General features: G+C 38.7%; 1 protein-coding gene across 1 annotated transcript in view; it reads right to left on the bottom strand.

Moving 5' to 3' along the window:
- Positions 1 to 15,065, bottom strand: part of IRAK3 (interleukin-1 receptor-associated kinase 3) — a 90,641-nt gene that overhangs the window by 31,366 nt on the left and 44,210 nt on the right. The window contains 3 exon segments of the mRNA XM_006859610.1: positions 261 to 375; positions 9,390 to 9,454; positions 14,178 to 14,329. Coding sequence (XP_006859672.1) covers positions 261 to 375; positions 9,390 to 9,454; positions 14,178 to 14,329 — 332 coding nt within the window.

The following is a 15,065-nucleotide window of genomic DNA, read 5'->3' as shown; positions in this document are numbered from 1 at the left end:
AAAGGTATAGAATCAAAAATAAGTAAAGATTAACACATTTTTGGTAACCATCTGGCACAGCACACAACAACTCAGACATTTATGTTTCTTTTAAGAGTAAAAAATTAATTCATAGAGAAGTGCTCTATCTACTTCCTTGGGAACCCCATCCTAGGCTCTCCCTTTCTGTGAACACACCTTGGCTTCCCAGTTTGCCCAGGTAGCAGCTCCCTGGGTGACAGAGGGTCAGAGGACCAGGCAAAGTAATAGATACAACTTACTACACATTGTAATCTGTCAAAAAGTGATCCATTTTCCATATATGGATAAACCAGACAGAATTTCTCAGTCTCTGTAAAATATGCAGCCAACTCCAGTATGTTTGGATGATGAAACCTTGAAACAAAAGATTTTTAAATCCATAAAATTATTTATTCAAATAGGAAATACACACTACTCTGGTTTGGTGGATAGGATGACATGAGCTAATGACTCTAAAGCAGGATACAATTGTGGCCAAGAGAGAATGTCATCACATATATATTTTCCAAATTGGTCTAAAGTGTTCTAAAAACATTTAAGCACTTTTTAATGGCTTGTGGTCATGGAAATACAAACAAATATCCAAAGGTAAAACAGAATATTTAAGAAACGAAAAATTTTAAAGATTTGTGTTGTTTAGAATTTAAGAGTAACTGGCCAACATTATTCAATATTAACCTATGTATGGAGTCCTGGTGTGGTGCTGTGGGTTAAGGCGCTAGACTGTAAAGTCAATTTGAGCAACAAGGTCGGCAGTTCAAACTCACCAACCGCTCCTCGGAAACCCTATACAGGGTTGCCATGGGTTGGAACAGACTCGATGGCACTTAACAACAACAACAACCTATGTATATCATTATTAAGCACAATGTTGTTGTTGCTAAGAAGTGAATTATTTCAGTTGCATTATTTCTAATATACTGATTTATTTTATAAATAAGTCTTATTAAGCAAAACAAGGCTTATTTACTAAATAAATCAATACACTGAAAATAGTGCAACTGAAATAATTCACTTCATTGCTTTAGGTAAATATATATAAGTAATTCAATCAAAGTTGAAGGAAACGGAGACTGTTTTCATTCAATATTGACTGAGTGGTATTATGCCAGGTTCAACACTCATGGAAGCAGCTGTCGAAAAATCAAACGACCTATTGCATTAGGGAAATCTGAGGCACAGGACCTCTTCATAGTGTTCAAGAGCAAAGGTGTCAGTTTGAGGACTGAGGTGTGCGTGATCCAAGCCATAGCATTTTCAATAGCCTCATATGCATGTGAAGTTGGACAATGAACAAGGAAAACTGTAGAAGAATTGATGCATTTGAGTTATGGTTTTGGAGAAGAATATTAAAAGTACTAGGAGAACAAATGAATCTGTGTTGGAAGAAGTACAACCAGAATGTTTCTTAGAAGCCAGGATGGTGAGACTTCATCTCTCATACTCTGGACAGGTTATAAGGAGTGACCAGTAGCTGGAGAAGGACATCATGCTTGGTAAAGTGGAGGGTCAGCAAAAACGAGGAAGAACTCCTCAACCAGATGGATTAACACTGTGGCAACAGCAATGGTCTCAAATACACCAGTTGTGAGAATGGCAAAGGACTAGGTAGTGTTTCATTCTGTTGTGCATAGGGTTGCTATGAGTAGGAACCTATATGACGGCACCTAAAAACCACGTCTTGGTGTGGCGCTGTGGGTTAATGCGCCAGACTGCACAGTTGTTTGAACTGCAAGGTCGGCAGTCCAAGCTCGCCAATGGCTCCTTGGAAACCTTATATAGGGTCGCTATGGGTCAGAACCAACTCGACGGCACTTAACAACAACAACAACAACAATGTCAGGAACTGTGATAAGTGCCAGTCACAGTTAATAGAGACATTCAATTTCTTCACCAAATTTCATAATCTATGTAACTAGTAAATAACTAGTAGAGTTTGATGCTGTGAAACATATCACTAATTTTAAATCAGATTTCTGTCCTGGAGTGGTACTGTAGGATAAGCATTTCACTGCAAGGTGGGTTTGAACTGCAAACTCACTAGTCACTCCATGTAAACCCTATACCAGGTCGCTGTGAGTCCGATCCAAGTTGATGGCACTTAACAAAAACAATAGTATACATTCCTCAAACTTCTTTTCTAGTAATCATTTATTAGCTTTTTAACAAAGACTGCAGTTCAAACAACTTTGCAGTCTGACGAGTTAGCCCACAGTGTCACACCAGGACTCTTATTAATAAAGACACTGTGTCTTACATGAGTGGTCACTAGAGAGCAATGGACCCTATGTAACAACCATAAAATACAAAATCTGAAATTTGCACATACTATGAATCACCCCATTTGGTTTAAGCTTACCAGTCGCTCCTTGGAAACCCTCTAGAGGGTTGCTATGGGTCGGAACCGACTCGACAGCACTTAACAACAACAACAACATGACCCCCACTCAAATAAACAATTTGTTATTGAATGCCTACTATGTCTTATGCACACTTGGGTATATGAAAATAAAGCTATTTTTTATAAGATCTAAAATATAGGTATATAATTGGTTTCTTTAGTAGCAAAACTTTCCTATAAGCATACAAACACACAAAGACTTAAAAAAGGTGCCAAACTTCCCTGACAGAAGTTACGTATAAGACCCCTGTATCTCTTATGATTCAGGCCTTATCTAGAAAATGAAAAGCAATGGGCTAAAAAGGAATCGAGCTGGTATATCTGGCGATATGCAGATGATACAACCTTGCTTGCATACAACCATCCTTCGGTATGGATTGCATCCGAATGTAAAGAAAACAAAAGTCCTCACCACTGGACCAATAAACAACATTCTCATCAATGGAGAAAAGATTGAAGTTGTCAAAGACTTCATTTTTCTTGCATCAACCATCAACACTCATGGAAGCAGCAGCCAAGGAATTAAACAATGTATTGTATTAGGCAAATCTGCTGCACAAGACCTTTTTAAAGTGTTGAAGAGCAAAGATGTCAGCTTGAGGACTAAGGTGCACTTGACCCAAGCCATGGTATTTTTAATAACCTTATATGCAGGTGAAAACTTGACAGTGAATAAGGAAGACCATAGAAGAATCAATGCATTTGAGTTATGGTGTTGGAGGAGAATGCTGAAAGTACCATGGCTGCCAAAAGATCAAACAGATCTGTTTTGGAAGGAGTGCAGCCAGAGTGCTCCTTGGAGGCCAGGATGGCCAAACTTCGACTCTCATATTTCGGACATATTGTCAGGAGGGACCAGTCCCTGAAGAAAGGTATCATATGTGGTAAGGTTGAGGGTAAGAGAAAAAGAGAAAGACCCTCAGTGAGATGGATTGTCAAAGTGGCAGCATCAATGGGCTCAAGCGTGGCAATAATTGTGAAGTTGGCCCAGGACTGGGCAGTGTTTCGTTCTGTTGTGCATAGGGTCGTTATGAGTTGGTGCTGACTCAATGACACCTAACAACAACAACAGTAACAACAATCTGGCTGTCTAAATAACTGATGTATACTACCTGTTGGTTGATTCTCCTGCAATGTAAGACAATTGAAAGCAAAAGAAATCTTTTGAAAAGCAGTAAATAGAAGACGTCATATGGTGGTGGTGGTAGTTGTATGCAACTGAGTTGGTTCTGACTCATAGCGACCCCGTAGGGTATACAAGGCTGTGATTCTTATGGAAGCAGAAAGTCTCCTCTTTCTCCCGTGGAGCGATGGGTAGATTTGAACTACTGACTTTGCAGTTTGCAGTCCTGCTTATAATCCACTATACTACCAGGGCCCCTTGTTGTTGTTAAGTGTTGTCGAGTTGGTTCTGACCAACAGAGACACTGGATAGGGTTTCTAAGGAGTAGCTGGTGAGTGTTGTCAAGTTGGTTCTGACCCACAGCAACCCTGGATAGGGTTTCCAAGGATTAGCTGGTGAGTTTGAACTGCCACCTTGTGGTTCAAACTGATCTGTGGTTCAGTGCTTATCCCACAGTGCCACACCAGGACCCCAGGGCTCCTGAAAAGACATGATATAGACACAATCGAAGTCCAGTGTTCTGATCTTTTGTTCATAGAACAGAAAGGGCCAACTGTGTATTTAAAAATATTACTTATCAAGCAGAAAAATGAGTACCTCAGGAATTTACAAGGTATGGAACATGAAGATGCCATGAAAAGATGGTGGATTTTGAGCTCATAGACCCAACCTATTCATCTTTTTGTTATAAACTTTTAAATCAGCAAGATTTTAGATTATATAGACCTGAAGGTCAGCTAGACCTGATACCTTTCTAAACCAACTCCACAAATATTTCTGAGTGTCTGCTGTGGACTGAATGTGGTGTAAGACATCTTGGTGTGGCAAAACAAGTAGGCAACATGGATTTGAACCTTGGCTCTTCTTTTTATCAGTTGTGAAAATTTCGGCTGGTCAATTAATTTCTCAGAGTCTGTTTACTCAACTGAAAATAGTATGTAAAAGGCATACATCCCAGGGTTCTTATGAAAATTAAATGAAAGGTAAAATGTAGACAATTGCCAGATTGGCAAAAAACTATTTGCTCCTTTCTCTTCCTTTGAGAATGGAGGGATAAAAAGAATCAGAAGCCAGATTCTAAAGAATTTCCAATACTAAATCATAGAGCTTAAGGGATTCTCTTAACATTAAACCAAAAATACACATCATTCAGGTGAGTATAGATGTTACTTCCTCTAAAAAACAAAATCTGCTGCTCTCCTGCCCCAAGTCCAGGTGACCATTTCTTCCTCCTCCCAAGCTCTTTACCTCCTCATCTCATCACCTAATCTGCAGAAATCACCTGTGCCAACCCCACTCCAGATGGCAAGTTCCAGGAAGCAAAGGTCGGGTTAACCTTACTCATAACTAAGTGTCCAAAAAGAGGAAGACTAAAGAAAGTACTTGTAACTTGTAGAAAGGTAGTTTTGACTTCAATTTTCTCATCTGCAATTTCCTACTTATATCATAGGATTGTAAAGAGGAGCAGTGAATTAATACATGTAAAAAACTTAGAGACAAAGACTACATAAATATTAGCAAAATAAATAGTAATGGCATACAAGGAAGAGTCAACATCACAATGCTATCAGCTTTCCCTAAACTGATTTGAAAAGTTAATATAATTCCTTTTAAGAAAAACAACAGGATTTACTTTTTACCTAGACAAGCTGTTGTTATCATTTGTACACAAAATATCTCACTAGAATAACTCCAAATGCATCCAGTATTTAAATGTAAATAAAAAGAAACTGTAAAAGTACTAGGGAAAAAAAATGGATGAGTTGTTTTATAACCTCTTAGTGGCGAAGCTTTTGAACAATGAAATGGATCAGATACTTAAACGTGAAAAATGAAGCCATAAAAGTACTAGGGGGAAAAAGCATGGGTGAGTTATTTTATAAGCTCATAGTGGGGAAAATCTTTGAAATTATGATATAAACCTGGAAAAGAAAGAACAGATAAACTTGACTAAATCAAAACTGTTTCTACCTGACAGAACTAGAACTAACAAAGACAAAATAACAAAGTTAAAAAATTATTTGCACCTCATAATATAAAAAAATAGGGTCCTGGTGTGGCGCTGTGGGCTATTGCGTCAGACGGCAAAGTTGTTTGAATTGCAAGGTCGGTGATTCAAGCTCACCAGTCGCTCCTTGGAAACCCTATACAGGGTCGCTATGGGTCGACATCGACTCGATGACACTTAACAACAACAACAACAATTATCTCTAATCTATAAAATGCTCCAAAAGCCTTTAAAAAAAAAAAAAGGATATTTTCAGATAGTTCATAAAAAAGAAATACATCTTACTCATAATATAAAAAGAAATTTAGACTACACTGAAAAACCATTTTTACCTATCACACTGGCAAAAATGAAAAGGTTAAGAATACACACTAGGTTGGCAAGAATGTAGGGAACCTGCACACACATATGTTACTGGTATAAGTATAAATTTGTATAATCTGTACTGGAAGACAATTTGGTATTATGTCACACACATAACCATTTGGTCTGCAATTTTATTTATGGGAATTTATTCTACAGATATACTCAAACACATACAACGTAACATATAAACAAGGTTTTCTCATTAACAGCATTACTATTTTAATAATAACAGTAGACAAATTTTAAATGCAACAATAAAGGACTAAACAGGTAAGCAAATTATAGTACAGAATTCAGCGGAATACTAAAATAAGTAAAGGAAACTGTGTGTGTGTGTGTGTGTATAAACTACTTCTTATGTAAAAAGAAAAAAACAAGAGAATAAAATACATATTTCCTTAAGCACAGGTATCTCTGAGAAGATCTACAAGAAACTGGTACCAAACACTGTTGCCTTTTGAAAAATAAGCCGTGTAGTTGGATGATAAAAGTGGGAAAAACTCTTTTCACAGTTTTCCCTTTTGTAATTTTTGCATTCATTTTGTGTTGACTAAATGGTATTGTTATGGGTTGTGAATCCTAACTTACAATCTTGTTTGGGAATGGGTTGTCTTTGTGATATTCACAAGACTTTGTTACATTAAAGAGTCTGAATTCCTGTCGGGTGTATTTTGAGTTAATGTCAAGAGAAATGGGGGAAGATAAATGCCAAGACCAATGGTGCTCTCTAAGGAAACAGGAAGCAGGTGTTAAAGAGACAAGGACCTTCCTCCAAAACCAACACAGAAAGAAAACCTTCCCCTAGAGCTGATCTTCTAGCCTCTTAAGTTTTGACAAAATAAATGTCTGTTTGTTAAATCCATCCATTGTGGTATTTTCTGCTATAGAATTTGATGTTAGAAGAGTGAGTTGCTGCTCTATCAGATACCTAAAATGTGGAAGTGGTTTTGGAACTAAGTAATGAATAGAGGCTGGAAGAGTTTTAAGATGCCTAATAGAAAAAGTCCTGGTGTGGCACTGAGAGTTAATGCACTGGACTACAAAATTGGTTTGAACTGCAAGGTCGGCGGTTCAAGCTCACCAGCTGCTCCTTGGAAACCCTATACAGGGTCACTATGGTCGGAATTGATTCGACAGCACTTAACAACAGTAACAATAGAAAAAGCTTAGAGTGCCTCGAAAAGACTGTTGGTGAGAATAATGGACACCAAAGTCAATTCTGGTGAAGGTTCAGAAGAAAGTGAGGAGAGCTATAAAGAAAGACAATATCATGTGAAAGAATACATATGGCTCCAGCAACAGGATGTTACTAGAAATGAAGACACTAAATGTGGTTCTGATGAAGCTCCCAAATAATTGATGAACATGTGAGTAGACAATGGAGCTTGTTGTTGTAAAGTGCCGTCGAGTCAGTTCTGACCCATAGTGACCCTGTATAGGGTTTCCAAGGCGCAGCTGGTGAGCTTGAACCACCAACCTTGCAGTTCAAACTGACTTTGCAGCTCAGCTCATTAACCTACAGTGCCACACCAGGACTCAATGGGTATAGGGTGATGTTTTTATTCAAAGAGCGTATCTAAATTATATTCAAGTGTTTCGTGGAAGGTAGAACTTCAAAGCGATGACTTTAGATATATGACAGATGAGATTTCTAAGCATGTTCTTAAAGGGGCCACATGGTTTCTACTTGCTGCTTAAAATAAATTGTGAGATGAAGGAGATGGACTACATCTAAGGTCTCTCCCATATTTGATTTAGACAATTCAGAAGATGATATTTTGGACATGGAGTTGTTTAAGACTTTTAGAATGATGCGATGGGCTGAATGTGTTTTGCGTGTGTCAAAGACATGAATTTGGGGGGTTAATGGGTGCAATGAATTATGTCCCCCTCCAAAAAATGTATTGTAAATCCTAACCTCTATGCCTGTAATTATAATCTCATCTAGGAATGGTCTTTGTATGTAAATGAGGGTTAATTAGCATAGAGTGTTTCTTGAGTCAATTTCATTGGAGATGAAAAGAGAAGACATCAAGCTAACAAGAAAGATGATTTAAGATAGATGCCAAGACACGTGGAGATGTCCAGGGAACCAGAAAACAGACGCTGAAGTACTAAGAACCTTTCTCCGGAGTCAACTGAAAGAAAGCTTTTCCCTAGAGCCAGCACCCTGAATTCAGACTCCTAAAATGTAACAGGACTCCTGCTGTGACACTGTAGGATCACCACTGGACTGGGAACCACAAGGTTGACAGTTCAAACCCACCAGCTGCTCCTCAGACACCTTAACGGGGTAGCTATGAGTTGGAACTGACTCGGTGGCACTTAACAACAACAGCAACAACAAAATGTGAGAACATACGTTTCTGTTCATTAAAGTAACTCATTTTTTATGTTTTTATCAAAGCAGCACTAGATAACTAAGGCAGGCATATATTATTTGTTATTGTCATTGTTATTGTTAAGTACCATCCAGTGCATTATCCTACAATGCCACATTGTTGTTAAGTGCCACAGAGTTGGTTGCCACTCATATGACCCTATATAGGGTTTCTGAGGAGCAGCTGGTGGGTTTAAACCGCTGACCTATGGTTCAAACAGATCTTGCAGTCCAGTGCTTTATCCTACAGCACCATACCAAGACTCCATATCAGCGCTACACTGTTGTTATTGTTAAGTGCCCTTGAATTGGTTCCGACTCACAGCCACCCTGTATAGGGTTTCCAAGGAGTGGCTGGTGAACTGGGACTGCCACCCTTGCGGTTCAAGCCAGCCTTGCAGTTCAGCAGCACATTAACTCACAGCATCACACTAGAACTCCTAAGATTTTGGTTCTGGTCCTGGGTATAAAAGAAGAGGGATTCAGCATACAACTTGTACCCCCCATTCCACATACTGGTTCAGAAAACAGTTGAAAAGAACATTTTCTATAGGGCTAGGGGCCTTCAGTAAGGCAGGCTGCACAGCTACAGATATGAATGTATATGAAAATTAAATAATTTGTCTCCAAGGACTTTCAGACTTATGAATGAATTCCCAGAAAATAATATGCACATGAAAGGCACTTGACGTCTTTGTCTGAAACTGAAAAGTGCTATTATGATGAAGCAGGTTCTAGACTAGAACGTCTCTAAAGAAGAGAAGAAATGGTGAGCTATATACACATTTCTAATGTTCTAAGGATTCTTTTACATTCAACCGTGTTAGTCACACATGATTTAACTCACTTCCTTGTGACAGTTTCAATGTTCTTGTTAAAAGATGCTTAAGTAAATTATGTAAATGGTCTATTTTAAAATGCATTTAAAGACATATACTAAAGCAGATGTCAAAAATGTACCCAGTATTCTAATGTCTGACCCACACTTATTAAATGTCAGCCATCCCAAACACTGTGCTATAGAGTCAAAATGGAACAAAGATGAAGACCAGCCAAAAAGAATTTGAAGTTCCAAGCAAATTATACTCACAGTAGTAAAACTTCAAGCTCAGATAAAAACCTCTTCCACTGTTTCGTACATTGCAATTTTTTCTCCTAAATGCCATATAGAAAGACAAGAAAAAGAATTAAGAAAATAATCTCTATTTCTGGGATTCACAAGGATTCATATTCCATGATGTCCCTGAAATTATATACACATTTTGATGTGCATGCAGATGAATAGTTTTCTGGGGAGAGTCTCCCAAGGCTTCATCAGATTTTAAAAATCCATTAACAGCCAAACTGATTTGGAACCACTATTCTTGAATTTAAGGATTTCCATATCATTTATCACATTGCCAAATTTTATATTTCAATTCTTGCCATATTTTGCAAAAATTTGCATAAATTCAGAAATATATGTGTTCAAAGAAAATTCCATGACAGAAACGCTCTACTTGAATTCACAAAGAATCCAGTATATGATGGTTGTATTTTGGTTAAACATGATAATATCTATGAAGTTTGCTGCTATTGCAAAATTTTTACTAATATGCAAGATATGCAGGCTCAAGTTTGCCGTTGTATTAATTTTGGAAAAGACAGGTTTATGACACAATGAAAAATCTATCCCCTTACTTCAGAGAAGCTTCCGAAGCTAGTGCAGAGGCTGACAGGAATTTTTATTGAATAAACAATGAATTCAACACCTACTCTGTACCTCACACTGTTCTCCATACTTCAGTGCACTATGTCACTGCATGTTTCTGGGCCTCAGGTTCCTAACCTCTAAGGATTATATTTAAGCATGCTCCCAAGGGCAGCATTAGAATTCTTGTCTCCCATGCAGTCCTGGTATAGCACTGTAGGATTAGCACTGGACTCCTAACCACAAGGCTGGCAGTTCAAACCTACAAACCGCTCCTCAGAAACCCTGTATAGAGTCACTATCAGTAGGAACTGACTCAACAGCACTTAACAACAACCGTGTAGGAGGTCCAGTTTGACTCCCAGCCAATTCACTTCATGAACAACCACCACACGTCTGTCAGTGGAGCCTTGTATGTTGCTATGATGTAATTTCAGTGGCGTTTCCAGACTAAGACATGCTAAGAAGATCTACTTCTGAAGAATCCTACATATCATAATGGTCAGATCTGCAACTTGGACACGTAGGCAGCTATCAAGTATGATCCTAGGGTCCATCTGTCATTTGCAAATTGCTGGATGGGGCAGAGATTTTAGAATCTTATTCTCAGAAATGTTGTTGTTAAATGCTGTTGAGTTAGTTCCTACTCATAGCGAGGGTTTCCAAGGAGTGACTGATGAGTTTGAACTGCCAACCTTGCAGTGCTAACCTACCTTGCGATTGAGTACCTAATCCTACAATGCCACACCAGGATTCAAGAATACTAGATGAGAAATCCAACAGAAATTCAGGAAACTATTTTCCAAGTAAAGCCAGGAAGTCAGAAACAATAAATCAGACTAGCAAACCATTTTCAAGACCCTCTTCATCAGAATTAACAATTTATAACAGCCTAGCAGTGTAGGATAAGCACTGGACTACTAATCCCTCAAGTTGGTTTCTGGTACCAGTTGCTCCTTGGAAACCCTATACAAGGCTGCTGACTCAAAACCAACTTAACAGCACTTAACAATAACAACACAGAACTACAAGTCATCATGAATATCTCTAATATGAAATATTCATAACTTCTTATTGTTGGTTTTTGTTGCTAAGTGCTGTTGAATCAGTTCAAACTCATAGCAACCGTGTATAGCGTTTCCAAGGAGCAGCTGGTAGGTTTAAACTGCTGACTTTGTGGTTCACAGTTCACAGCCTCACCAGGAGTCCACCTGCTTATTAATCTTGTTAGGTCACAGTTTTCTCCATCTGAAAAATGAAGGGGCTGATTTTTATGTATATGCTAAGCTAACACTTGAATGTCTCGCTGCTCGATGTGTCGTCTGTGGACCAGGAGCATTAGCTTTACCTGGGAGCTGGTGAGCAATGCTGAATTTGGAAGCCTGTCTCAGACCTGATGAATCAGAACCCAGGTGACCCAGGTAGACCTTATGATGGAGAACTACAACTCTAACACATCTCTGTGTTTAGTACCTCAATCCCTTAAAAAGTGTCGCTGAAGTAAATGTCTCAATATTACAAAATTGTATTTCTGTGATTATAGCGTCATTAAATCTTCCTTAGTAAGTGTGTGTGCATGCATACACATGCACTTTGAGGCAGAGGAGGGTGTCACGATCAGAGCAGAGGGCAAAAGTCCAACCATACTTCTATATGCCATTCGGAAAGTTGTTAACATGTAGTATGGTTGTTGTTGTTGTTATGTGCAGTGGAGTCGGTTCAGACTCATAGAGACCCTGCACAGGGTTTCCGAGGCTGTAAATCTTTATGGAAGCAGAAAGCCTCATATTTTTCCCGCAGAACAGCTGGTAGTTTCGAATTACTGACCCTGAGGTTCGCAGCCCAATTCGTAACAACAGGGATTAAAGGACATAGTACAATATCCCCTGTCTATATACTCTTAGGAGTAAGCAACAAAATTCATGAAAAGGGCATATGTGTTTGTTTTTTATCCAACCAGCACTTATTGAGAAATTGCTATGGGCCACGCCCTATAATAAAGCATAGGACACAAAGATAATCAGAGCTCTTCAAAGAACTAATAACCTAGTCCACTGGAAGAGGTAGTTGAGAAAATTAGTTATGAGATAATGCTACCATGCTGTGGCTACACATAGGAGGATCACCAAACAAGGCTGGAAGGGTCAAGAACGGTCAAGGAAATAACATGTCTTTGGTACAGGAAGTGATAGGGATCTTGAGTCACTGACGTCTGTTCTGACACCAAACTTGTGGAGAGAAACGCCACAAAAGAGTGAGGCTTGGTGGTAGATGCAGAGAGAAGAAGAAAGTGGATAGAGCCTTTGTGGGGGGCACTCTGCCCCTAAGAAACAGGCTTCAGTAGACCACTTCTGCAGGAAGTATATTCGATCTGGTGAATGGTTTTACCAGTGGATTGTTTCATTTCTTTATTAGATTACACATCTGCTCAAGTGTCTTGAATGACTATAAAGTGGGACATCTTGGCATCTCCAGTCTGTGTACCTCAAAAAAATATCCCCTTCTCTGACTAGGAAGTCTTTGTGGACATTTTTGGTTCCTTCTATCATGTTTTGTGAGGATGGCACAAGACTGGGTAGTGTTTCATTCTGTTGGGCATAGGGTCACTATGTGTTGGCAACTAACAACAACAAAATCATGTTTTGAAAGAGCAGGCAAAGCATAATTTGAGGAAATGGAAAAATATTATATCAAATATTATTATTATATAATTATAACACCCTGTAGCCTAAGCTATAAACTAGGAAACACTAGCTCTCTTCTCCCCCTTTTTCTTTGTCCTACCCAATGGGTCACCAGATTTGATTCATTTCACCTCATATCTTAAATTATTTTTCCTTACCATCCTATGGTCTGTGCCCTGACTTACAGCAGTGGTTCTCAATGCTGACTACATATTGGAAGGGCCTTTGTTGTTGTTAAGTGTCATCGAGTGGGTTCCGACTCATAGTGACCCTGTATATGGTTTTGGAGGAGCAGCAGGTGGCCTTGAACCACCAACCTTGAGGTTCAAATTGACCTTGCAGTCCAGTGCATTACCCTGCAGCAACATAATATAGCTGTCTGCCACCGCCATTTCCATCTTACTTTAACTGGTTGCTTCTATTGGGATGACTTTTTTAAAAAAGCAATTAGAGTTGAGAATGGTTGGATTAAACCCTCCCCATTTCTTAGTTTACACATATGAAATCCAGCTTTAATAGATATTTCTGCCTTCAGTCTAGTTCTTGTCATCTTTCCACCTGTCCACCATCTATTTACTCTGGAACCAAAGTTGTATTGCAAAAACATCAATCAAGGGCTTTACTCTTCTACTTAACAGCCAATCAGACTTCACCTACCTTTGAGTATCATCTTCTGCAACTTCCTTCCCTCCCGTAAACTACACTTGCGTTACACGGAATGATCTGTTGTTCATAAGTAAGATGCATGCTTTCATCCATGCATGTCTAGGTCTTTGCATCTGCTAAGAATGGATTTCTCTGAGAGAAGAGGTGGGGAACTTTTTTTCTACCAAAATGTATAGCATCATTCGTGGACCATACAAAATTATCAACTTAAAAATTAGCCTGCTATATTTGGTCATTTAATTAATTAATTAACTCATTTAATTAACTCACCCATCATATGATAGTTGTAGTTGCCTTGGTAGGACCAGACCAAATGATTTCATGGACCTTACACGGCCCAAGGGCTGGATGTTCCCCACCTCTGTATGGTCCTGCTGATTCCCTGAATCTAGACTTGAACAGTGAGACATTAAACTTGGATTGTTTTAAGCCATCCATTTGTGGTGCTTGGCTATGTCGGCCTAGGACACTAATACAGCTGTCTTCTAACCTCCTATTCTGATTGTTAACCTACAGTTCCTATGGGAACTTTGCACCCTTCTGAACTACGAAAGAAGATCATTTATAATATGACCATTTTAAGCTAAATCCCAGAGTGCTACAATGTTTGTCGGAAAAGTATTTTGTAAGTAATACATCTGGGTCCGGAAATTGCACGTTCCTGAAAAATAGACACTCACTTCTTAGTCATTTCTCCAGTTGCCCGAGGTCATATGAGTATATCATTTTTCCATTTATGATATCTTATTTCAAAATGTTGGTGAAAATGACACCTTTTAATAGGAAATATGAACAAATAAATAGGATTGGTATCCGGTGAAAGTAATTCTTTCCATACCTGTTTAAATAGTTTAATGGCATATGCTCGATTTTGAATCTCCACTTTGTATACCTCAAACATCTCCCCTTCTCCAATTAGGAAGTTTCTGTGGAAATTTTTGGTTCCGTCTATGATGTTCTGAAAGCTGATGGAGGATTTTAGCAATACTCCTTTGGAAGAAAAACCAGAAGGTAACTCAATTTTTCTCCTTTTAAGAATCCAAGACATCATTATAAAGAACCAAGACTACCATTTTAGAAACAGCCCATGAATCATAAGTAAAGTCCCCCAAGAAGGCAGATGCACATTGACTGGGTCTCACTCCCATAATTCCACAAAGTAAGTGGCATTTTTAATATTTGTTTTTGTTTTGTGTATTCTTTCCCTTTGCCTCCCACCCCTGGTCAGTGTCAAAGAACGTTTTTTTCTGGGCGTAAAATTTCTTTGTTTGTTTGTTTTACTTTTTACAATAGTGGTCTGGTATACTATTTGTCCTTTTATAATTGACTAATTTTACTTCTCATCATGTCCTCTAGGTTCATCCATGTTATGGGATGTTTAGCAGATTCATTGTTATTCCATTGTGTGCATGTACCACAGTTTGTTCATCCATGCAGTCGTTGATGGGCATTTAGATTGTTTTCTTTTTTTTTTTGCTCTTGTGAATATGCTGTGATGAACATGGGTGTACATATAACTGTTCATGTCTATTTCTCTAGGATCTGTACCTAGAGTGGGACTACTGGATAATACGGTATTTCTATTTCCAAATCTATAAAGACACACCATTCTATTTTACAGTCCCACCTGGTACCGTAGCGGTTACGAATCGGGCTGAGAATCACAAGGTCAGCAGTTCAAAACTACCAGCTGTTCCTCGAGAGAAAGATGAGGCGTTCTGCTCCC

Source organism: Chrysochloris asiatica, unplaced genomic scaffold (genome assembly GCF_000296735.1).
Source record: "Chrysochloris asiatica unplaced genomic scaffold, ChrAsi1.0 scaffold00033, whole genome shotgun sequence".
NCBI classification, from domain to species: Eukaryota; Metazoa; Chordata; class Mammalia; order Afrosoricida; family Chrysochloridae; genus Chrysochloris; species Chrysochloris asiatica.
The sequence above is the reverse complement of the archived record's forward strand: the minus strand, read 5'-3'. Positions and strand labels throughout refer to the sequence as shown.